Here is a 24,640-nt window from a genome sequence, read left to right as displayed (position 1 = left end):
ATCCTGGTATTCTGCTCTCTTTCTTTCTGTCTGCCTCTCTCTTCTGAGACAACAGTCCTGATAGACACCTGTGATTGACAGGCAGATTTTATTGCAAACAAAAGGTCAAGGTTGCTAAAAACTTAGAGAAAGGGGGACTGATTAGATGCTCTGTGATGAGCTCAGTAGTCTCCCAGAAGCCTTTGCTCAATATCTGCCCATCTCCCATCAACCCAGAGCATAACATCAAGAAAGGAAATGTCTGAAGTTAATATCCTTATACATACAAGCCTACATTAGGTACATAATTATATTTTATGCATACTTTTATATATATCTATATATATATAGTTTTGTTTATCTCTCTGTTCTGCACATTCTGGGTCAGGTTTTGCTTTGAAAAATAGCTTAATAAAAAAAATAATAATTGAAATAAAAAAAAATAATAATAATTTGTAATAATAATGAAAATGTCAAAATGCAATATGGTTTCTGTAAGGATTAGGGTTGGAATAGGGAATATAAAATATTATTAGATTAGTATAAAAACAATAGAAGTAAATGGAGTCCCCATGCACCATAATTTTAGAGTACATTAGGGTTAGGGGTATATGAAAGAAAAATGTTATATCTCCTTAAAGGGGGTGTATCACACACAGATTCTGCTTATCTCATGTTAATCTTGAGTACCAATAGAGTAGTATTGTATCCTATATATATCCGAAAAGTCTTTAGTTTTATCATATTTATAAAAGATACTCTGTACCGAGTCTTTCCGAAAAAAGCCAAGCTCCTGGAGACGTGCCTGCCGTGGGCGGAGCTAAAGTGTCACGAGCACATGCAGCTTTTGCGTAGAGATTGTCTGCGCATTGTGACATCATTATAAATAAAAAGGGAACAAAAACGTTTATGTTGTTTACATTATATGCACTTGCGTGTCGATTGCCAACAAAACACAGACATCTGATGGAAATCAAATACAAAGCATTCATTACCGAAATTTCAGGAACAAACAAACATACGTGCAGAACTCTGTTGCTGCCCCGGAAAAACTTCATCCACTGTTCCCTTAACGCTGGGTTGTTTGGGAAGCTGAAAAAGGTAATCTTTCCCTCACAACCAAAAACACTGCATCTCATTTCGGAGGCTGTGTCCTCCGGAGGTCGCATTTGAAGGCTGCATACGTCATAAAGGATGTCATATTTAGGAAAAGTAACCGTAACAAAATTAACTGATATTCATTGTGAGGCGTAAAATACTTTGCAATCTAACGGTTATTTTTCTTAAATGAGACCAATGATGTATGCAGCCTTCGAAGGGTGCAGCCCCTGAATTGGGACACAGCCATTGTTGAAAAATCTCTCAGCTTCCGTATCACGAACAAAGCGCGTTGATGGGCGTGCTCTTGCTCTGGGTGATGTGTGCGCACGCTTATCAGGGAGAAGTGCCTATACAAGGAATTCCACCCTTTGTTACGAGATAAAGAGCCATACTCGAAAAAATTTTTGGCAAAACATGTCCACAACCGGAAGTTGTATATTTGGCACAGAAATATTCGTCATACGTCCAACTTGTGTTTTAAAACTTTGGCCATGTTTAGCGTTAGAATTTAACAGTGTAAATAATTCAGAATGCATGAAATAGCATTACACCCCCTCTTTAATGTATCAAATGGCATTTTTCTCAGGTTTCCTTCCCGAAAAAAAGACCATAAAACCTCATATGAGTTACAGAAGAAATCAAAAATTTTTTTTAAAATGTGCTGCAATCAGAAATCTGAAAATGCAGTATAAACTTTTAAACCAAATTATGTAAGTGATCCATATTAATTTTACATTCTCTATGCAAACAAATTCATTTTATTTATCCTAAGGAGTTTTATGTGAAACATCTGAGAGAGCAAGTCATGGATTGACAGAAAGAAAGGAAGAGCGAGAAAGGCGTGATGCTAATGGTGTAGACTGTATTCCCCTTGTGTCTTGTTAACTTCTCAAGTTTTGCACGGTTTATTTCGAAGCTCCCACTGGGTGCTACTTCTCCAGAAAATTACCATGGAAACAACTTTTAGATACGTCCCACTGGATATTTTCAATTTATGCAATGAATGATGAGTAATGAATATACAGGTTTTTCCCAGGCTGTCTGTCTAGGTCAACACAGAGGATTTTTTAAGTGTATGAATATGTAACAGGGTGATAGATATTGCAGGCCTCTGACTGGAAAAACACAGACACAGGGCAACAGAGCAGCAAGACGTGCACTGTATGAAACTGACTTCTTAACACCATGGATTGTTTCACAAGCAACCACAGACCTCTAAAGATCTCTCAGAATGTCTGGAATTGACGTGAGTGTAGCTTTCAGAATGTACATTTCACAACAATCCCTGAACTTGGAAAATCGAGAAAACTTTGTTTCTTTCAAGGTCAGATGGACTCGAGTGAAGTAAATATCCTTTCATGAAAAACACTTGTTCAGCTCATGAGAATGAAAAACAGAAGCAAGCAAGTTGATTTGGCCTTGTTGTGTAAGATATTCAAGGCTTGAACTTGCACTTTCCTCTGAAAAACAGATGCACAAGCAAGCTATTTGCACACAAAAACATGATCTAACTTTCTGCTAAATACCGGTACTGTCATAAAATACATATGCAAACACAAAATCACAGTTTTTTTTGTAATATATAATTATATAGAATGCATATCATTTATATAAATAAACTTGGCAAAACACAATTCAAATACTTTTCAAAAAATGCATTTCATAATAACTAAATGCACTACAACTGACATTGAAAATGTCTTCCTCTGTAGTCATTTTTCTCTTTTAGTGTAGTTACTATGACTACTATTACTATGAAGACAATCTTGCTCCACAAATTAGTTAAAGTCAATATGCTTACAGCAACTAACCTGAACAATAACACATCTGGTATAATAGCACAAACATTTCAAGATAACTCAATAACTACCTTGAGAAATTAAGTTTGTCTGCAACAAGTTAATTGAAAGCATTTATTTAAAGGGGCTATATGTAAGAATTTTAATTTATTAATCGCTTTTTTATTGCCAGTGTGTGAACAGGATTTAATGAAACTTAAGTAGGGCTGCACGATTAATCACATGCTATTCTCACGCGCATTTCGTCAGTAAAGCCGGTTCCCTGATTACCGCTAAATCGCCATCACCTGTTTTTAAACTGAGCGCCTTTTATTAGACAGAGCCGTAGTTCACAGACAAGCCACGCAATATCGCGTTCATTATCGCAGGCGATTCATCTGCGATATGAACGCGATATTGCGTGGCTTTTCAGTGATCTACGGCTCTGTCTATTAAATGCCGCTTCATTTGAAAGCAGGTGATGGCGGTTTAGCAGTAATCAGGGAACCGGCTTTACTGACGAAATGCGCGTGAGAATAGCATGCGATTAATCGTGCAGCCCTAAACTTAAGTAACGAGACTTTCTCCGATTTCCTAGGTTGACTACTGTATAACCAAATTCCCTTTAGGACAAGTCATTTCACTCGGCGGCCATCTTTGAAACGCCTCAAGTGCAGCTCCTATTACTTTGAATGGGGAAACATCAAAATCTCCAAAGCTGTTTGCCAAGCTTTTGATTAAATTTCATATTTGATCTAACAATCTAACAACAACTGTCTCATAAGTTTTGTTTCTAAATGCTCGAATCATGACAAAAAACTGTATTTTTCATGATGGATCAAGCTAGTGCACATTCGCAATCCTAAATGGGCGTCTCTTGTGTCTCATTTCGGGGGCGCGCGTCTGACTGTTTCTATCTATACGACCCGGAGCTTCTAATGACCCTGCAGTGATGCCATGACTTTACCAATCGAAGATTGGCTCTTATTTAGAAGGAGGGACTTATTCCGCCATATTGCGCGTTGTACTTTCTCCCATTCAAAACAATATGAGTGACGTGTCTTCAGAGGCTACATCCTTCAAAGGCAGATTGCGTCAGCTATCACAGTGTCTAGGCGAGAAAACATTCCTCCTTAGGTTAGACCGTTCCATTTAACAATGCTCGGTCCGACCTTTGCGGCCTTTGAAGTAAGTCTGAGTCCTTCGAAGGATGCAGCCTCTGAATTGGGACAGTTTATGAAAGCATGTCAGGAAAATCAAAGGGATGTGACATTTACGCACGCTCCCGAGAGCCTTTCTTCCATTCTTCCATTCTTTGACACATGAAACGAATACTTATACAATGTTCAGGATAATGCAGAAATAACTATTCTGTAGTGTAATGTCAATGTGTCATGCAAAGAAAAGGGATTAATTCAATCATAGTCTCACGATGTCTCAAATACTTTATAATAAAACTATCAGTAATTTTAATGACCTCATCTGTTGACATGATGACGGTGAATTGCAGAGCGGGTGCAAACATATCCATATCGCTATGATCAGAAGCTTTCTTAACTGCTGCTTTCTCACCACTGCACGGAGCACATATTTACATATTTATATTAAAGGTGCCATCGAATTGAAAATTGAATTTACCTCGGCATAGTTAAATAACAAGAGTTCAGTACATGAAAATGACAAACAGTGAGTCTCAAACTCCATTGTTTCCTCCTCCTTGTGTAAATTTGATTTGTTTAAAAGACCTCCGAAGAACAGGTGAATCTCAACATAACACCGACTGTTACGTAACAGTCGGGGTGTACGCCCCCAATATTTGCATATGCCAGCCCATGTTCCCAACATTATGAAAGGCATTAGACAAGGGCAGCCAGTATTAAAGTCTGGATGTGCACAGCCGAATCATCAGACTTGGTAAGCAAGCAAGAACAATAGCGAAAAATGGCAGATGGAGCAATAATAACTGACATGATCCATGATAACATTATATTTTTAGTGATATTTGTAAATTGTCTTTCTAAATGTTTCCTTAGCATGTTGCTAATGTACTGTTAAATGTGCTTAAAGTTACCATCGTTTCTTACTGTATTCACGGAGACAAGAGCCGTCGTTATTTTCATTTTTAAACACTTGCAGTCTGTATAATACATAAACACAACTTCATTCTTTATAAATCTCTCCAACAGTGTGTAATGTTAGCTTTAGCCACAGAGCACTATCAAACTCATTCAGAATCAAATGTAAACATCCAAATAAATACTATACTTCAGCAATTAGACATGCTGCATGACGAACACTTTGTAAAGATCCATTTTGAGGGTTATATTAGCTGTGTGAACTTTGTTTATGCAATGATAGAGTCGAGAGCTCTGGGGGCAGAGAGTGCGAGCAATTAAAGGGGCAGCAGCCTGAATCGGCGCATTTCTAATGATGCCCCCAAATAGGCAGTTAAAATTTTTTTTAAAAAAAATCTATGGGGTATTTTGAGTTGAAACTTCACAGACACATTCAAGGGACACCTTAGACTTATATTACATCTTGTAAAAAAACGTTCGATGGCACCTTAAAATGTTGCTCTCAGCAGCGTTGGTCTGGATGTTTGTTAATCACTGCATAGGTATTTTATACCGGTGTCGCTACAAACAAGGGTTTCTGAATTCTACATATAGCCCCTTTAAAATGGTGGATAAATGTTGAATAGAAATATACATATTTCACTCAATAATATGAGCTCTTAAAAATCCAGTCTAATTAAAAATGATAATAATTTGTGTATGCTATTAGAGTATCACCTTATAGCAAACGGCAAATGCTAACAGAAACGAATGAAATCAGCTGTAAGTCTCTTTTAAGACTTTTAGCCTATGTGTTCCAATAGTCTTTATTACAGCAAGACAACTCACTAGGTTTTGAATAGATCTACTGTATGTCTTCCTGTCTGTCTCTCTCCGAGTCTTTTTCCTGGTGTCGCAGTGTGAGGAACCCCAGCTGTGATTGGCAGCACTAACTGTGGCTCCGTTCTCTAATCAGCTTCTCTTGTGTGTATAATCAGTCAGACCTAGGAGAAGTGTGAGCAGACCCACGACCGCAGTCCCCTGTTGGAGTCCTGATGCATTAACCTTACACCTCTAATGACCAATTCACCCTCTGACAGAGCAGACCAGGAGCCACTTTAGCTATTTGATCTCATTTGTGTTAGTGGTTATGCAAGATGAATGAACTGTGTGAACTCTAAACTGTCAATCAATTTGTCATCCATGTTTCTTGCGAGTTTACGGAATTTAGAGATGCCCTAGAATTAAAAATTGAATTTATCTTGGCATAGTCAAATAACAAGAGTTCAGTACATGGAAATGACATACAGTGAGTCTCAAACTCCATTGTTTCCTCCTTCTTATATAAATCTCATTTGTTTAAAAGACCTCCGTAGAACAGGCGAATCTCAACATAACGTTACGTAACAGTCGGGGTGTACGCCCCCAATAATTGCATATGCCAGCCCATGTTCCCAACATTATGAAAGGCATTTGACAAGGGCAGCCAGTAACGTCTGGATGTGCACAGGTGAATCATCAGACTAGGTAAGCAAGCAAGAACAACAGCGAAAAATGGCAGATGGAGCAATAATAACTGACATGATCCATGATATCATGATATTTTTAGTGATATTTGTAAATTGTCTTTCTAAATGTTTCGTTAGCATGTTGCTAATGAAACTATGCCAAGATAAATTCAATTTTTCAATCGAGGGCACCTTTAAACACTTGCAGTCTGTATAATTCATAAACACAGCTTCATTCTTTATACGACAGCACGAGAATTTAAAGGGGCCGCAGCCTGAATCTGCTCATATTTAATGATCCCCCAAAATAGGCAATTAAAAAAATGAATTAAAAAAAAATCGATGGGTTATTTTGAGCTGAAACTTCACAGACACATTCAGGGGACACCTTAGACTTATATTACATCTTTTGAAAACACGTTCTACGGCACCTTTAAGGTTTGCTCACACCAAGAGCTAAATGAAACTGCACAGTGAATAGAAAAACAAAAGCTTTTCACAAAAAGGGTGAAACCATATATCGGTGTCATGCATCTTTCAGAATTCCAGCACACATAGATTTATAATACACGAAAGCTCTCTGTTAGCATTCAGACATTTTCATGTATGTTTAGTGTAAGTTGAGATTTCAAACCGCTGAAAAGCATTAATTTAGACAAATTAAATTAAAAAAATTATCATTAACTTCATATGCTTCAAACACTTTAATAACATGGGGAAAAAACTATTTCCAAAAATTCTGCTCTGAAGGTGCTAAAGAGGATGTTTTGTTTTATACATTTTTGCAATATTACTTGAAATTGTCTTTACTAACTGATAAAAGACTATAAGGTGCACGGAAAGGAATAATATTAATATACATCATCTGTGCACAAGATAGGGCCTTAAAAACATCAGCCAATCGTTTACGCATTCACCTTTGAAATGGAGGGGGGCTGTTCTTATGCATGCGCTCATTTCAAAAACTCAGTAACAGTCTTTGGTTTCTCAGTCAACGAAAAAATCCTCTATATTACCTTTAAAAATGATGTCCAAAACTCACCATGGAAGAGATTTCGTCTTTCATGTTTAATGTATGGAGGGCCTGTGTTGCAAATGAATGTTTGTTTGTGGGACTGTCTGTTTCAATAGTGTGTATATGTCTGTACTGAGCTATTCTCCTCTAAAAACACAGATCTTTCTTCTCTGTTTCGGATGAGAGAGGACGGGATGGTGCAAACAGTTCTGTCGGCATGCCAGATCCAGAGATACGTCTCCCATAGCAACAGAAGAGCTTCAAATTCCAACCGTGGCTTTGTCACCTTGTCAAATCACCGCAAAGGTAAACAGCACAACACCTAAACAACTTCACAAACTGCAGCTACAGCTGAAATACACATAACTTTAGCAGAGTTCCTCATTAACTGCACTAATTGCTGCAATTAAATGGGCGTAATTACTTTCAGCACAGATATCTCCTAACATCTTAAACGCCCCTTGAGATTTTGACTGGTAAGTCCTTTTTTATTGTATTCAGTGTCAGAACCTTCAGAGCCAAAGGAAGGGTGTCAAACCTGAGAGATGAGGCCAGAAAAAGTCAGTATAGCATGATCAAAAAGTGATTTGAAGGCTTAAACTCACACAGCTTTATCTAGATATCTACATAGTACAACCAACAGTCCATTTACTGATTATCTGACACATATTGCACACAAAAATGCAAGCTCTGCCCTGATTGGCTGGCTTAAGCAGTCTCCAAGAGTCAGGATCTATTGGTTTTTACCAGTCCAACTGGCTTACATATTCCTCAGATCTGAAAGTAATTCAAGTATGAGGCACTTAAACTGATAACAAGAAAAAAATGCAATCAGCTATCTTTGTTTCTGCCTATGAAGGAGGAATGCAGGGAGAAAAGTCTCAAATTGAAGAACATCAACAGTGCATTTATTACAGCATGACAGAATTCAGATGCTCTGGGCATCGATCGCAGCAGCCGTTTCAAGTGACATCTGAACGCTGCAACAAAAAGACGCCACAAAACCTCCATTTGTCCTGGAGACTTTGAGAGACCAGTGTCCTCTGCTCTGATCCTGCCAAAACACAGAGCCTCTTATTTGACAAATGAGCTCAAGGGATCTTCAGACACCTTTCCCTGTCACTTTATGTAAAGACACTGGGCAGTTGTCAACATCTCTAAGAATGAACAAAAAGGCAAAAATATTTCATATACAGCATATTACAGCATAGATATCTGCTTAGAATATTAACAAACACTCAGTAATATCACAAAATGTTCATATTAAAAGGAGATATCAGAATAAATGCAATTACATTTTTAAAGGTGCCCTAGAATTAAAAATTGAATTTACCTTGGCATAGTTAAATAACAAGAGTTCAGTACATGGAAATGACATACAGTGAGTCTTAAAATGTCATTTGTTTAAAAGACCTCCGACGAACAGGCCAATTTCAACATAACACCGACTGTTACGTAACAGTTGGGGTGTACGCCCCCAATATTTGCATATGCCAGCCCATGTTCAAAGCATTAGACAAGGGCAGAACGTCTGGATGTGCACAGCTGAATCATCAGACTAGGTAAGCAAGCAAGGACAACAGCGAAAAATGGCAGATGGAGCGATAATAACTGACATGATCCATGATATCATGATATTTTTAGTGATATTTGTAAATTGTCTTTCTAAATGTTTCGTTAGCATGTTGCTAATGTACTGTTAAATGTGGTTAAAGTTACCATTGTTTCTTACTGTATTCATGGAGACAAGACTGTCGTTATTTTCATTTTTTAAAGACTTGCAGTCTGTATAATTCATAAACACAACTTCATTCTTTATAAATCTCTCCAACAGTGTGTAATGTTAGCTTTAGCCACGGAGCACAGCCTCAAACTCATTCAGAATCAAATGTAAACATCCAAATAAATTCCATACTTACACGATTAGACATGCTGCATGACGAACACTTTGTAAAGATCCATTTTGAGGGTTATATTAGCTGTGTGAACTTTGTTTATGCTGTTTAAGGCAAGCGCGAGCTCGGGGGCGTGGAGCACGAGAATTTAAAGGGGCCGCAGCCTATATCGGCGCATATTTAATGATGCCCCAAAATAGGCAGTTAAAAAATGCATTAAAAAAAATCGATGGGGTATTTTGAGCTGAAACTTCACAGACACATTCAGGGGACACCTTAGACTTATATTACATCTTGTGAAAACATGTTCTACGGCACCTTTAAAAAAACACAAACTCGAGACACTTGACCCCCAATTTCAAATCACTTAAGGTGCCCCTATCATGCTTTTTCGAAAATCACCTTTCATGCAGTGTGTAATGTAGTTGAATTTAAAAGGTCTGCAAAGTTTTAAAGGTCAAAGTGAAATAATAACAAATAAAGTTATTGTCTCCTAAATGAAAGAATCGGTTCTGAACTGCTGAAACCCCTTACAAAAAAAATAAGTTTATTCAAGTGTGCTATTAGTATACTTATTTTAAACTAAAACTAAGAATGCTTCAAAATGCAGTACTTCTTCCTTTTAATGAAGAAGGCAAGAATAGACCATTATAGCCTTCGTAAAAAATATCCTTAGTGTATTTTAAGATGTACCCTGTTCTGCATTCTGAATCGGAGGCAGAGGAAGCCATCAGGATACTAAATAATGAAATGTCACACATAACAAGAGGGGGATTAGGAGGCCAACGGACTTGTGGCATTTTAAAAGTCAAAATGTCAACTTGTAATCTTCCTCTTAAATATACCAATTTTATGGTTGTGTGGCTGCAGGTGCCTGGCATGTTAAGAGCATCAGCTTTGCGCTTTCAAGAGGATCAGCGAGTATTGATGCCCAGGAAGTCGATGTCGCCGCCCTTTAGGCTGAAATAAAAACACTTGAAATCAATACAAGAACCATCACAGCATGCTGATTGAATAAAGGGTTTTAAATGCCTTTTTGACACAAAAGGAAATGTGTGTGGCATACTTTAAGAGTTTTGCACGGTCACACAGATAAAACGCTACAATAAATGGTTCCAGACACATTATACTTTCTGTCCTCTATAATCTGCTGCATTTCTTTATGATAAAAGGCCATCGCAGAACGGCCTGCCATTGCTTTTGGTTCAAAGCTGTATACCACAAAGCAATTCATCCAACCTAACCTCCCATTTCTATTTGATGGATGAATCGCAAGTAATATCAGCCACGATTTTGGTTAGGATGGCTGTGTTAGCCCCTACTACTAGATTTCTGCTCTTCTTCTGTGTAAATTAGGAACACGTGAAGTACATAAACCATCAACAGAGAACAAAGTTCTCTCAGAAGAGCCCAAAAGACTAAGATCTTTCCGTTTCTGTGAGAGACAGCAAAGGGACGGTTAGCACCACCTGCAGAGTTCAGACAGCATGAGGATATTAGGTTATGTTCAAACTGCAGGCAAATACTATTTTTTTTTCTTCAAATAACATCTTTTCAGGAAGACTGTTCACACTATTAATCAAATATGTGATCAAATATGATTTGTGTGTCCAGACATAACCAACCTACAGTGCTGGGTAGATTATTTACAAATTGTAATCAGTTACTGATTCCAAATTACAAGACAAAAACTGTAGTTAGTAACGTAATCTGTTACATTATACATTTTAGGTAATATAATCTGACTACTTTTAGATTACTTTACCTACAGTAACTCGTTTATCGCATTGATTTGAATAGGATAATCTACACTGACATGCCGACAGACAAGACAGAGCAGGTTACTTTTGATATGAAACAAAGTCTGAAATTTAAATACCATCTTTAATGTGGCATGACATATCACTGTAGTGCCTCAGTTCAAGCAGTTCATCTCTTCCTACTAGTTACAGCATGACAAAAACCTGAATGAACATCAGAAAGTATGTTGTTTCAACCGCGGAAAGACATCAATACACACCATTTTTCAAGTTGAAGTCGACTGATGTTAATCTACTAACTCTCCTGTCTGGTTTGTTTGTTGTACAAAATGGCGGACTCAGTGTTATGATTGGTTAGATCAGCTGTCAATCAAACTCATGGTGAAGGGCGAATTCCACAAACCTGGAAGACCTTCTGAATATACAGTACAGTCCAAAAGTTTGGAACCACTAAGATTTTTAATGTTTTTAAAAGAAGTTTCGTCTGCTCACCAAGGCTACATTTATTTAATTAAAAATACAGTAAAAACAGTAATATTGTGAAATATTATTACAATCTAAAATAACTGTTTTCTATTTGAATATATTTCACAAAGTAATTTATTCCTGTGATGGCAAAGCTGAATTTTCAGCATCATTACTCCAGTTTCCAGTGTCACATGATCCTTCAGAAATCATTCTAATATGCTGATCTGCTGCTCAAGAAACATTTAATGTGTACAATTGTACAAAATATTTGTGTACAATATTTTTTTTCAGGATTATTTGATGAATAGAAAGTTCAAAAGAACAGTGTTTATCTGAAATCTAATCTTTTGTAACATTATAAATGACTTTACTGCCACTTTTGATTGATTTAATGCATCCTTGCTGAATAAAAGTATTCATTCCTTTAATTTCTTTAAAAAAAATTAAAATAAAAATTCTTACAGACCCCAAACTTTTGAACGGTAGTGTATAATGCTACAGAAGCTTTGTATTTCAGATACATGCTGTTCTTTTGAACTTTCTATTCATCAAGGAATCCTGAAAAAAAAGTACACAACTGTTTTCAACATTGAAAATATAAATCATAAATGTTAATTGAGCAGCAGATCAGCATATTAGAATGATTTCTGAAGGATCATGTGACACTGAAGACTGGAGTAATGATGCTGAAAATTCAGCATTGCATCACAGGAATAAATTACTTTGTCAAATATATTTAAATAGTACACAGTTATTTTAAATTGTAATAATATTTCACAATATTACTGTTTTTTACTGTATTTTTAATTAAATAAATGTAGCCTTGGTGAGCAGACGAAACTTCTTTTAAAAACATTAAAAATCTTAGTGGTTCCAAACTTTTGGACTGTACTGTATAAGCAGTAGGCTTTTTTAAAAAGTAAATTTTAAAGGATAAAACAGTAGTAGGGAGAATTAATGAATTATTAATAATTTACTGCTATTGTGAGACCAATATGTAATCATGTAATCAATAAAAAAAGGTAACTGTAGTCTAATTACAAGCATTTTACAAATTTAATATAATCTATTTACAAGTACTTTATGTTACAAGTAACATAATCCAGATTTCATGTAATCAGTTACTACCCAGCACTGCCAACCTATCTGCATGGGTTGCTTTGATAACGACATAGGTGTACCCATGTGACAAGGCTTTCAAAATGGATTCAGGAGAAATGGTGCCTGCAGAACTCCTCTGTCATACAGGAAAATGACGAAATCTTTGGACATTTGAAAATTTCCGTCACCAGTTTTGACATTATCGGCGTGTGTCGTGTTAAGAGATTACCAACACCTATGAAGACACGGCGCCAACTCCTGTGAGGACTTCAGAAGACGCAATCATCTGGATCAACATGCACATTGCCCAATTTATATCCTAATTATTGTTAATGTAATTCATTTTTCCAGGAGCTCATTGTTTTTACCATCAGTTAAACTGCTAACAGTGATTGTAAATTAATTGCCTAAATTATTACATTAATTGCTAACTGCATTCTTTAAATTGTAATGTTAACATGCATTCTCTGTAAAGCTGCTTTGAAATGATATGTATCGTGAAAAGCACTATACAAATAAATGTGAATTGAATTGAATTGAAGAGTGATGCAAAAGACGCAAAAGTTTGAAATGCGGTTGAGCAGCCAAAGCGTCCAGAGACACACTGTGAAAATCTGATTGGAATCGCCTCCATATGTGGTTTGAATCAGATTTGAAAAAAAAATCTGATTTCATGTGTTTTTTATTTTTTTTACTTTTTGTCCATACTTTCAAAAACCCATCTGGATAAAATCTTGATATGCAAAAATTCTGATTTTTGCTGGCAGTCTGAACATGGCCTCAGAGAGCATTCTGCCATAATGACTCTCATTTACAACCCATAAACTGACAAAGCACCAGACTAATTATGTCAACTAGCAGCTTCTGAATAGCCCTTGATCAAGCTAATCACCAGCAATCCAAAAAACAGGTGTTGAACAATTTCAAACCCTCCCCTGAAATCAGGGGTATGAAAGGCAGAAATTGAAACCCTCAGACTGTTTCCATGCTTCTGTTTTTGAATAGCCAGAATACGCGATGATGAGTCTCGCAAGGAATTATGAAAGGATCTGATAAGAAAGCTGCAGCAAAATGAATTCAGAAATAGACCTTTGAAAAGACCCAGTGCACACTTCAAAATGACTTCACATACTTCTGCCTGCATAGAAATACATTTCCCTCCAGCTGCCTAAATGACTCATTCACTCTCAAATACTTATGAAACTTCCATTCACGGCTCAAAGAGTCACAATGACATTAACTATTTAGCACCTAAAATGTATTTTCAAATCATGAAACCATAACTCAATTTATAATTTGCAATCATAACATTAAAAAGCACGCTGATGGAGGAATATGATATGCAAAGCATAAAAACATGCAGTTTAGTAACAGCTCACTGTCTTATAGCGAATTAATTTCAAAATGTGCAACAAAATTCACCATGATTAAAAAAAAAAAAAACACAAAAATGTACTATAATGAGGGAAAAACCCACATATAAGACCAAGCAGAAAATTACATTATGTAACGTGCATGCCTGCAAGTCACCGGAAGATTCATTTAATGCTACATTTGTAAACAGAAACGTCAGTTTCTTTAAAAATGTCTCAGTGAATTTAATGGTAGAGGATGTAGAAGTTTCTAGCCTTTACAAACAAAAGCAAAGCAGTAATAAAAAGTCAATGACATTATATTTCCATTTATTTATTTTTGTAATTAGACTATCAACCACCTCAGTTTTTTTGTTTATGTTGAAATACTATCACTGTCATCTGCTTTAATTCAATGAGTTTAAAAAGCTTGCATAAATTATAATGTATAATTTAAAAGAGTGCATATTTTATTCATGTTTAAGTCCATTTGTGCAATTCCAATTGTCTCATTAAAATCTCATTGCAGAATTTGTACTTATAAAGCAAGCATGAGCCCACAGTATAGTACAGGCGGTATATATCTCATTATCACAGCACAACATATGGCTGCTAAACATGCTGTCTCTAAATGAAATATAAACAGCAACAATACACTGACTTATGAAGCAGTTTTATTCTAAAAAACCTCTGTGCCATCTGCAGTCTATCCATAACTGTTAAAATGACCTGAATAAGCTGAGATAGAGTCTCGTAAAAACAACACAACTCTGCTGGTTTCATAAACAGGTTTGTTCAGGACGGTGGCAATCTAATCTTCAGGATTAGTGTTATTATCTTCTGCTGCAGGGACCCACAGCACAATCACTCTGTCCCGTTGTAACACTGCACCGATATTTGACTTGTGAAATGGTGCAAATTGAGGCTACAGATTCGATATATCTCATTTTCGATGCGAAAAATGTTATGGCAACGAGCGACAATAGTCTAAAATAGGCTACTTTTTTAAAATAATTTTTAAAACAAAAACAATATTTTAATGATGTGATAATGAGAGTACTCGTCATGTTTTGCTAACATTCAGTCCGATACTACAGTCGCGTCGATCGACGTGCTCGAGCAGCGTACTGTTTCTATGGTTACTGCCACAGACGAACTCGCACTTATGTATATTTGTGTGTAAAAAACCAACGTGTAATGTAACTTTTGTGATTGTTTAAACTTATAATGTTTATAAAATACAATAATATTCCCCCTTATACTTACAGGACCACCTCAACATTTTGTTTTGCCTTACTTTAGGGGGTTCATGTTATTTGCAGACGGACTCTCTAGGCGTTGTGTCGCATATCGCGCCCTTTCAAGAAGTAACTTAAAGTTAGTCATCTCGAACCCAATTTTGCGCCTGTTTTTATTTACTTATTTTGAACGCAACATCACATCAACGTGAACAGCTCCTGACTTTCTTTCAACACTACAGATGAAGTTATTTATGACAGTTTCGTGCAGATTTCTGTTGAAGTAGTACATCACGTGATCAACGAACCTCCTAAATTGTCTCAATATTTATGCGTAATTTGTAATTAGCATTGGTGTGGCGCTTACTAAGAAATCATTTGCTAGTAAAGCCCCATATAGCAGGTACAAGCTCAATTAATCCCGTGCCCAAGATGAATATCTAACTCTATTAATTACATACAGCAGCATTAGTAGTACTTAAAAATAAACACTAACCTTGACAACGCGTGTGAATCACTGAAAGACTCAGAATGAGCAGCAGAAAGAAGAGCCAGTTCGTTCGGAACTCGATCCTTACGCACATGCTGAAACGACTCCTCAGAACACACTATAATTTGTCCTTGTGTTAAACAATCCAGCGAGAATTACTCGAATGTCAAATAAAATGTCCGTAAACGGTCTACTTCCCGGTGACTCGCGCAGAGAGAGAGCTCGACTCACGGGCTGTTGTTGTTATAAGCGGATTGCGCGGTGGATGTTCAGGACCGCGGACAGCTCCAATCAACCTCAGTGCGCCTGGACACTTTGGACAGCAGCCTGGCGTTCATCCAGTAGCACTGGGCTTATTTAGAGCAGCAGCTTTTGTGTGTGGAGAGGAAGAGGAGAATTACATCAGATGCATATCGTCCTAATGTAATGAGAACAAGTTCTAATATAAACTTAACCCTGGGGAATACAGACATTTGAAAGGTTGAGGGGAAGGACAGTGAGTGAATGGGCTTCAGTGGGTAAAATAATAGCAATATTAAAGGTTTTACATTTCAGATCAGATAAAACATAACAGGATTGTGACGGTCTATCGCAATAATTCCTGAAGATTTGATCAAAGAATTAAGTTACAAAACTTAACATTTAACAGCTTTAATAACTTGTTTTTCTTACAACTCTGAACATTTTAATACTATAAAATATGCAAAAAATTATAAAATAAACAAATGTTTCATACAGACTAGAGTGCAAATGAAATAAAACAACCAGATATACTTCAAATTAATTATATTTGTGACCCTGGACCACAAAACCAATCATAAGGGTCAAATTTATGCATCATCTGAAAGCTGAATAAATAAGCTTTCCGTTGATGTATGGTTTGGATAGGACAATATTTGGCTGAGATATTTGAAAATCTGGAATCTGATGGTGCAAAAAAAAAATCAAAATATTGAGAAAATCACCTTTAAAGTTGTCTAGATGAAGTCCTTAGCAATGCATATCCACTCACAAAGATACATTTTTTATATATTTACAAAATATTTACAAAATATATTTACAAAATATCTTCATGGAACATGATCTTCACTTAATATCCTAATGATTTTTGGCTTAAAAGAAAAATCGATCGATTAAGTCGGGGTTAAATGTCCAAATAATAAATGTCCTGAAGCTACTGTACATCTCAAACAAAAACAGGAATAAAAACAGAAGTAGCAGCTGTAGCAGAAACATTAGGGGCCAGCTGCATAAACATAGCCATTATGTTAAGACCATGTCCAGCTAGCTGTTAGTTAGGGGTAATCAATCAGTCTTACTTTTCAGTATCAAATTAGAGCAATCTACGTTTTTATGTAACTGACTTTAAAAAAAAAAAAAAAAAAACTTAAAGAAAAAAACTGATGACTAACTTGTAAGACTAGTCTTGGCAGTTTATGCAACCGGCCCCAGGCTCTTTTTTACATTCTGTGCTGTATATTTGGCCTGATAGTTGTTGTTTTTTATGCTTGTGTCTCATTGCTTACACCCTCAGTCAGAGATTTCAGCTGCGCAGCACTTCTGTCTGCTTAGCTAATGAAAATCACGGCCGTGAAATAGACTGACCAATGTGTTGAGGTAATGAAGCGATCATCATCATCTTCACGGGCACTAAATTCATTTCGGATGGGTTGCTGACTAAACAGCCGTTTAGATATTATTACTGAGAAGTTAATCTATAGCCTCCCATATCAGGTGAAAAATTTACTTTGTCCTTATCAATGACAGTATCCGGCCTGGCCATCATCAAACTGCATATACGTATATTTAAAAAAAAAAAAAAAAAAAAAATTACATATTATTTTATTTTTAATTATTATATAGTAATATAAAATATATATATTTTTAATATTTTTGTATAATATATTTATATGTAATGATTATAAAGTCAAACCTACGGAAGAGGATTAGGGCCAAGCAATAATAAAAAAATAAAACCATCTCGAAATTAAAATGTTGAGAATAAACTCGTTAAATTACGAGAAAAAACTTGTTAAATTTCGAGAAAAAGGTCGAGATAAAATGTTGAGAATAAACTCATTAAATTACGAAAAAAAGTCGTTAAATTACGAGAAAAAAGTCGTTAAATTACAAGAACAAATTTGTTAAATTATGAGAAAAATGTCGTTAAATTTCGAGAAAAATTCGAGATAAAATGTTGAGAATAAAGTCATTAAATTATGAGAAAAAAGTCGTTAAATTACGAGAACAAACTTGTTAAATTTTGAGAAAAAAGTCGAGATAAAATGATGAGAATAAAGTCATTAAATTACGAGAATAAACGCATTAAATTACGAGAAAAAGTCGTTAAATTACGAGAACAAATTCGTTAATTTAATGACTTTATTCTCAACATTTTATCTCGAAATTTAATGAGTTTTTTTCTCGTAATTTAACGAGTTTATTCTCAACATTTTATCTCGACTTTTTTCTCGAAATTTAACGACTTTTCTCATAATTTAATGACTTTATTCTCAACATTTTATTTCAACATTTTCCTCGAAATTTAACGAGTATTTTTCTCGAAATTTAACAACTTTAATCTCGAGATGGTTTTATTTTTTTATTATTGCTTGGCCCTAATCCTCTTCCGTAAAAACCAAAAGGTATTCAGACACCTTGAACATTTCATTCATTAATACGGTTTATTCACTATAGTTTGAAAAAATGGTAATATGACAAGATCTCAGAGATAAACTGTGTCAGAAAAAAAATATCTTAATTATGTCAGATAACACTTAAGCAAAACATGGTCAGGTCAAAGTATCTGAAGAAATTTTGGTTCCAAATTTTTTAACAATTTTACTCGTAGACCACTGTATGAAGAATTTTTGGGTATAATATGTCATAGTTTTCTTTATTTTGCTATCCTCACTTATATAAATGAACTATAGTGTCCTGCACCCACTAGTAAAAATATATCAAAAATAGTAAAATGTAAACTTTTAAGATTTAAAAATTTCAGTTGTATAGTAAAATTCCATCAAATTGAATTGAAAATAGTAAAATATTATTCATATTATGGATTAAGAATTTTAAACGAGTAAAAAATAAAGTAAAACATTTTCTATAAATGAAACAGGGGAATGGACCATTTGTATTAATAAAAAAAAATGAAAATATGTTTAAATTTATTAATATGAATCACACTTGAAATTTGTGAATCTTAAAAAAAGGCTTATTTTTGTATATATATATATATATATATATATATATATATATATACACACACACATTTAAATAAAAATATTATATATTGATTTATAAATATATAATCAAACTATATGTGTATATATATATATATATATATATATATATATATATATTTATATATATATATTTATATATATATATATATTTATATATATATATTTATTTGTAAACAACTTTATTTGAAACTTATTTAAAATTATTTAGTTTTTCTAGTAGCTTAATATGTGCGATTGAGGCATTTCTTAATGATATCTGTAATCTGTATTGTTTAAGCATCCCTTTCAAAGACTAGTAAGATTATGAAAGAGTATATGTGTATATGTCTATCTGCCTGAGGGTTTGAAAACTGCTGTGAAAAGTGTGATTCAGGCACCAAGCCTTTCACAGCTGCCAGATATTTTTGTCTCAGTCTGCTGATGTCACGGCCTCCCTCTGTTCTGCTAAATGAGCCTTTCTCCCTGAAAACATTTCCACTCAGGACTGGACAGCTCTGCCTGTACTGATGAAGTCATTCTTGTCAACATGAGCAGAAACAATGTCTTTCGTACCTAAGCACCCTGCATCGACTGTATGCAGTGAGGAGGTCTATAAAACCTGAGCATTGCCATTCATCTCAATAGCAGCTGATGTTTCTGAAACAGCTTCTTTAGCTGCAATAACAGCATGAATGAGATCATCTGATTTGAAAGAATAAAAAGAAATCCTTCCAAGGTTTCTCCAATAAAACGTACAACATATGTGTGGTTTCTTCCACCTACTCACAGCCACCTCACAATTCCTGTGACCTTCATATATCCATGTGAGATGACTGAGACCTAGCGTGCCGTATCACAGACCATAAAGCTGAACGCCTTCCACATTCAGACCCCACAATATGAAACATGACCCACACAATCCACACAGCCCCTCTTTCTAAAAATTACTTATGTGAACCAAAACAAATCAAGAAAGCCACACATCTGAGATTAAGCATACTTGAAGTGTCCTATACTTCTGTACATCATGTTCTGAGCTGGGGGGTTGTAGAATGGCTGCTGAGATTGTATCAGCATGAGATTATATAAAAGAGTTTTATTGCTTTTACACAAAAGATTTCACCTTGGAGGAAACAGGTACAGTCTGACCCTCAGGTTTAAATCGTGATTTTAAAAAGTTTCTCTTTCACATTTGAGAACACTCGCACACCTGTGACCACTTCTAAGACCAAGTAAATTATTCATCAGGCAAGAACAAACATTACTCTGTTTGCATGTCGGGGTGGTAATATTAATATTCATGAGGCCGTGACCAAAGCTCAGACTGCTAATAAGTCATTTTAACAGAAAATGGGTGGTTGAAATGACATTTCAAGCAGTGACGACAGTGTCCTGTGGCTATACTACATCTATAACTATTTTAAACATAATGCACTTTATTACCACACACAGTATTAATTTGGAGAAAACATGGAATATACATCACCGTTCAAATGTTTGGGGTCAGTAATTTTTTTTTGTTGAAAGAAATTAATACTTTTATTCAGCAAGAATACGTTAAATTTATCAAAAGTGAAGACATACATAATGTTACAAAATATTTCAAATTTAAATCAACTTTCCCATTGAAGTCAATCCCATGTCACGCCTGACAGAGTCAATCCTATGACAGCCACCAGAGGGCACTCCTTCCATCTGCTTTATCTCACCATGAACTACATTTCCCATAACACATTGCCTGATTTTTTCCACCTGTGTCTCATTATCTTGTTAATCTTTTGAGCAGTACGGTCCCACATATGGTACTGAGAACATTCAGTGATGTCACATAACTGCCAGATTCAAACTGTGCTTTCGCGCTTTGGCTGCGAGACGGACGTGCTCAGCGTTCGTCATATATCACTATGCAGTATTTTCGGCCACATAATGTTTTTTTTTTTTTTTTATGTTTCAGACATTTAAATACACATAAGCAACAATAAAACAACCATCATGAAAAAATACTATAGTAAATACTAGTGTTTTGAACCATAATACAGTAAAGTACTTGAATTAATTTGTTGTTGCAATTATTGAGTTGCTGTGGTAATATAACAACAATAGTAATATAAACAAATTTCTTAACTCAATACTGTATTATAGGTGCCCTAGAACTTTTTTTTTTTTTACAAGATGTAATATAAGTCTAAGGTGTCCCCTGAATGTGTCTGTGAAGTTTCAGCTCAAAATACCCCATAGATTTTTTTTTTTTATAAATTTTTTTAACTGCCTATTTTGGGGCATAATTAGAAATGAGCCGATTCAGGGTGTGTGGCCCTTTAAATCTCGTGCTCCATGCCCCAAGAGCTCGCGTTTGCCTTAAACAACATTAAAAAAAGTTCAGCTAACAGCTAATATAACCCTCAAAATGGATCTTTACAAAGTGTTCATCATGCAGCATGTCTAATCGCGTAAGTACAGTGTTTATTTTGATGTTTACATTTGATTCTGAATGAGTTTGAGGCTATGCTCCGTGGCTAATGGCTAATGCTACACTGTTGAAGATATTTATAAAGAATGTAGTTGTGTTTATGCATTATACAGACTGCAAGTGTTTAAACGACAGTCTTGTCTCCGTGAATACAGTAAGAAACGATGGTAACTTTAACCACATTTAACAGTACATTAGCAACATGCTAAGGAAACATTTAGAAAGACAATTTACAAATATCACTAAAAATATCATGATATCATGAATCATGTAAATTATTATTGCTCCATCTGCCATTTTTTGCTGTTGTCCTTGCTTGCTTACCTAGTCTGATGATTCAGCTGTGCACATCCAGACGTCCTGCCCTTGTCTAATACCTTGAACATGAGCTGGCATATGCAAATATTGGGGCGTAAATTAATGATCCCGACTGTTACGTAACAGTCTGTGTTATGTTGAGATTTGCCTGTTCTTCAGAGGTCTTTTAAACAAATGAGATTTATATAAGAAGGAGGAAACAATGGAGTTTGAGATTCACTGTATGTCTTTTCCATGTACTGAACTCTTGTTATTTAACTATGCCGAGGTAAATTCAATTTTTGAATCTAGGGCACCTTTAGCTAAGTTTTTTTTTTTTTTTTTTTACAACTAAAGGGTATATTATACTACAACACACTACAGTTTACTGTTGTAAAAACTAAAGTATACTACAGTATTTATTACAGTTTATCAGTTCACTAGTTAATATTACAGTATGCTGTAGCATTCATTAACAAAGTGTTGTAAATACTATAATACAATATACTACAATTTAATAGTATGGTTCAAAACACTATAGTATTTACTATGAATTACTATAGTTTTTGTTCATGTGGGAATACATTTAGAGTTTGTAAAATACACACTGATGTCAGACATCAGTGGAGGAAGCAATAACAATCCATTCAAATATAATTTGCTGACATTTATTCATATCAGACACACATAATGGGCCTAAGTAACTATAAAGTTTACTCTATTATTCTTCCAGTTCACCAGCCACTTACTTGCATGTATTTTTTTGGAGAAACTGATGAATTCATGTGCTGTAAATCCGACTGACATGACTCGGCGCAAACTAAAATGGCGGCGCCCATCTCGAGTTATTACGGAGTCAAAGGGACGTGGCGTTGGAAAAAAAAATTAGGAAGGAAATTTTAAGTGCTGGTGGAAAAAAAAAATAGGATGGGAGGATTTTTTTTCCTCAAATCTTTGGCGTTCCCCCAAGAAACTTTGCATTCCCTTGCAAAACTTTTGCGTTCTCGCAAAGATGTTTGCGTTCCCTCGCAAAGTTATAATCGTTCCCTTGCTGTGAGCTCGGACAAACACTTCCTCTTTAATGTCCCGCTGGCTGGCAGTAGTGTTTCAGTTAGTAACATACGTTAATAATGCACACAAATAATGTGCAGCTCTCAGAGTTTGAACTTGTTGGACTCAAATATAAAGAAATGCAGTCAGTGCTTATGTCAAGCAGTTCAGTAAAGTTGGCAATATATTCACAGATTCGAGCTTCCCGGATTAATAACTCGTGAGCTAAACGTTGTTAAAACACATCTACTTCCAATCATAGTAACCTAGACAACGAGCTACAACAACCCAATTTTCCTCAAATGTGCTTTATAATAAATTGGTCTCTATGAGCAGGCGGCGGAGATACACGTCTGAAGGGACCGTCTGAAAAGTGCAAAACCCAAAACCCTTTTGCTCATTTTATATTATGAAAAATACTCAATAACTTCACTGTAATACACTGTACTGTCACCAAATTTAGTTCATACATCAATGCTCTCCTGCTGGTTAGGTACCTCTATAAATTATATATTTATAGTAATATACAATATATTTTTTTAAATTATTTTTGTATAATATATTTATATGTAATGATTATACAGTCAAACCAAAAGGTATTCAGACACCTTGAACATTTCATTCATTATTACAGTTTATTCACTATAGTTAAAAAAAAAAAAATGGTAATAAAATATGACAAGATCTCAGAGTTAAACTGTGTCAGAAAAAAATAATCTTAATTATGTCAGAGAACACTTAAGCAAAACAATAGCACTACTACTGGGGGGGGGGGTCAGCTAGAATATTTTAAACTCACACTTGAAAGGTTTAACTCTGCCTATATAAGCTCTGTGTATTCACTCTTTCATTGCGAAATCTTGTATGTTGTTACATTGCATTTCTAAGCATTATCCTGGTTTCCTGTGTCTCTACCTGTATTCTGGATTACCCTTTTTGCCTGTTTTCTGCCCTGTTTTATATGGACTGTTTGCCCGTACATTTTACCCTTTGCTTTCATATAAGAATTATGATTCTGGATTGTCCCAATAAAGCTGTATTTGGATCTTCAACCTAAGTCTCAGAGCGGATCGTGACACGTTTACTAATTTTACTACCAAACAAAAGTTCACATAATTCCTCCAAACACAACACTAGGACTACATCAACATCAACATCAGCTCAAAACAAGTTTCCCAGTGTCTCAGTTGTGTGGAAGGCCGAAATGTTACACAAGGCTGCACAACCAAACAGTCAGCAAATATCACAGCTTTAACAAAGAGTCCCCGAGCTCACTGATTATATCGCTGTCTGCCGTTTGATCCAGCATTATTCATTTTCTTTTGTCAACCTGGTTGTACAGAGACTGGCACACAAACGTGTAGAGTGCTCAGATATCTGATCAAACACAACAAACCTTTTTTAATCAGTCACTACCCTGAACTCAATCTTTAACAAAATCTCTAAAGGGCAACAGTAGAGTTGGGAAATTAAAATCACAATCATTTTCTCATTGGCTGTTAGATAACATACAGTATAAAAGATTAAAGAAAGGTTGTTACACAATGTTCTATGATTCTAAATCATTCTGCATTGTGTTACAAGAGATTAGTAGTTAACGCCTACTCCTAAAAAGCATTGCAAGTTATGTAACTGATTTAATCTCCCATTCAGTCAACTTAAGATACTTGAATATTTTACAATAAACCTAAAAAAATGATATTTTATACATAAAGGTAATGATTAATAGTCAATAATTTCATAATACTGATTCAATTGCATCATTTATAGATGCTTATGCAGAAAAATTAATGTGGAAAATTTGAATCAAGAAAACCACTAGAATAAAGTGAGAGAAAAGGTTGCTCTGTATATTAT

General features: G+C 35.3%; 1 protein-coding gene across 1 annotated transcript in view; it reads right to left on the bottom strand.

Annotated features, from left to right (window-relative positions):
- sez6a (seizure related 6 homolog a) overlaps positions 1-16,054 on the bottom strand; it is a 56,151-nt gene extending 40,097 nt beyond the window's left edge. Inside the window, exon 1 of the mRNA XM_067399136.1 lies at positions 15,746-16,054. Coding sequence (XP_067255237.1) covers positions 15,746-15,833 — 88 coding nt within the window. The 5' untranslated portion in view covers positions 15,834-16,054. The remainder of the gene's footprint in view (positions 1-15,745) is intronic.
- Positions 16,055-24,640: the final 8,586 nt, after the last annotated feature.

This window comes from Chanodichthys erythropterus, chromosome 10 (genome assembly GCF_024489055.1).
Source record: "Chanodichthys erythropterus isolate Z2021 chromosome 10, ASM2448905v1, whole genome shotgun sequence".
In the NCBI taxonomy this organism is placed as follows: Eukaryota; Metazoa; Chordata; class Actinopteri; order Cypriniformes; family Xenocyprididae; genus Chanodichthys; species Chanodichthys erythropterus.
Note: the sequence above shows the minus strand (reverse complement) of the source record. Positions and strands in the feature narration are given on the sequence as shown.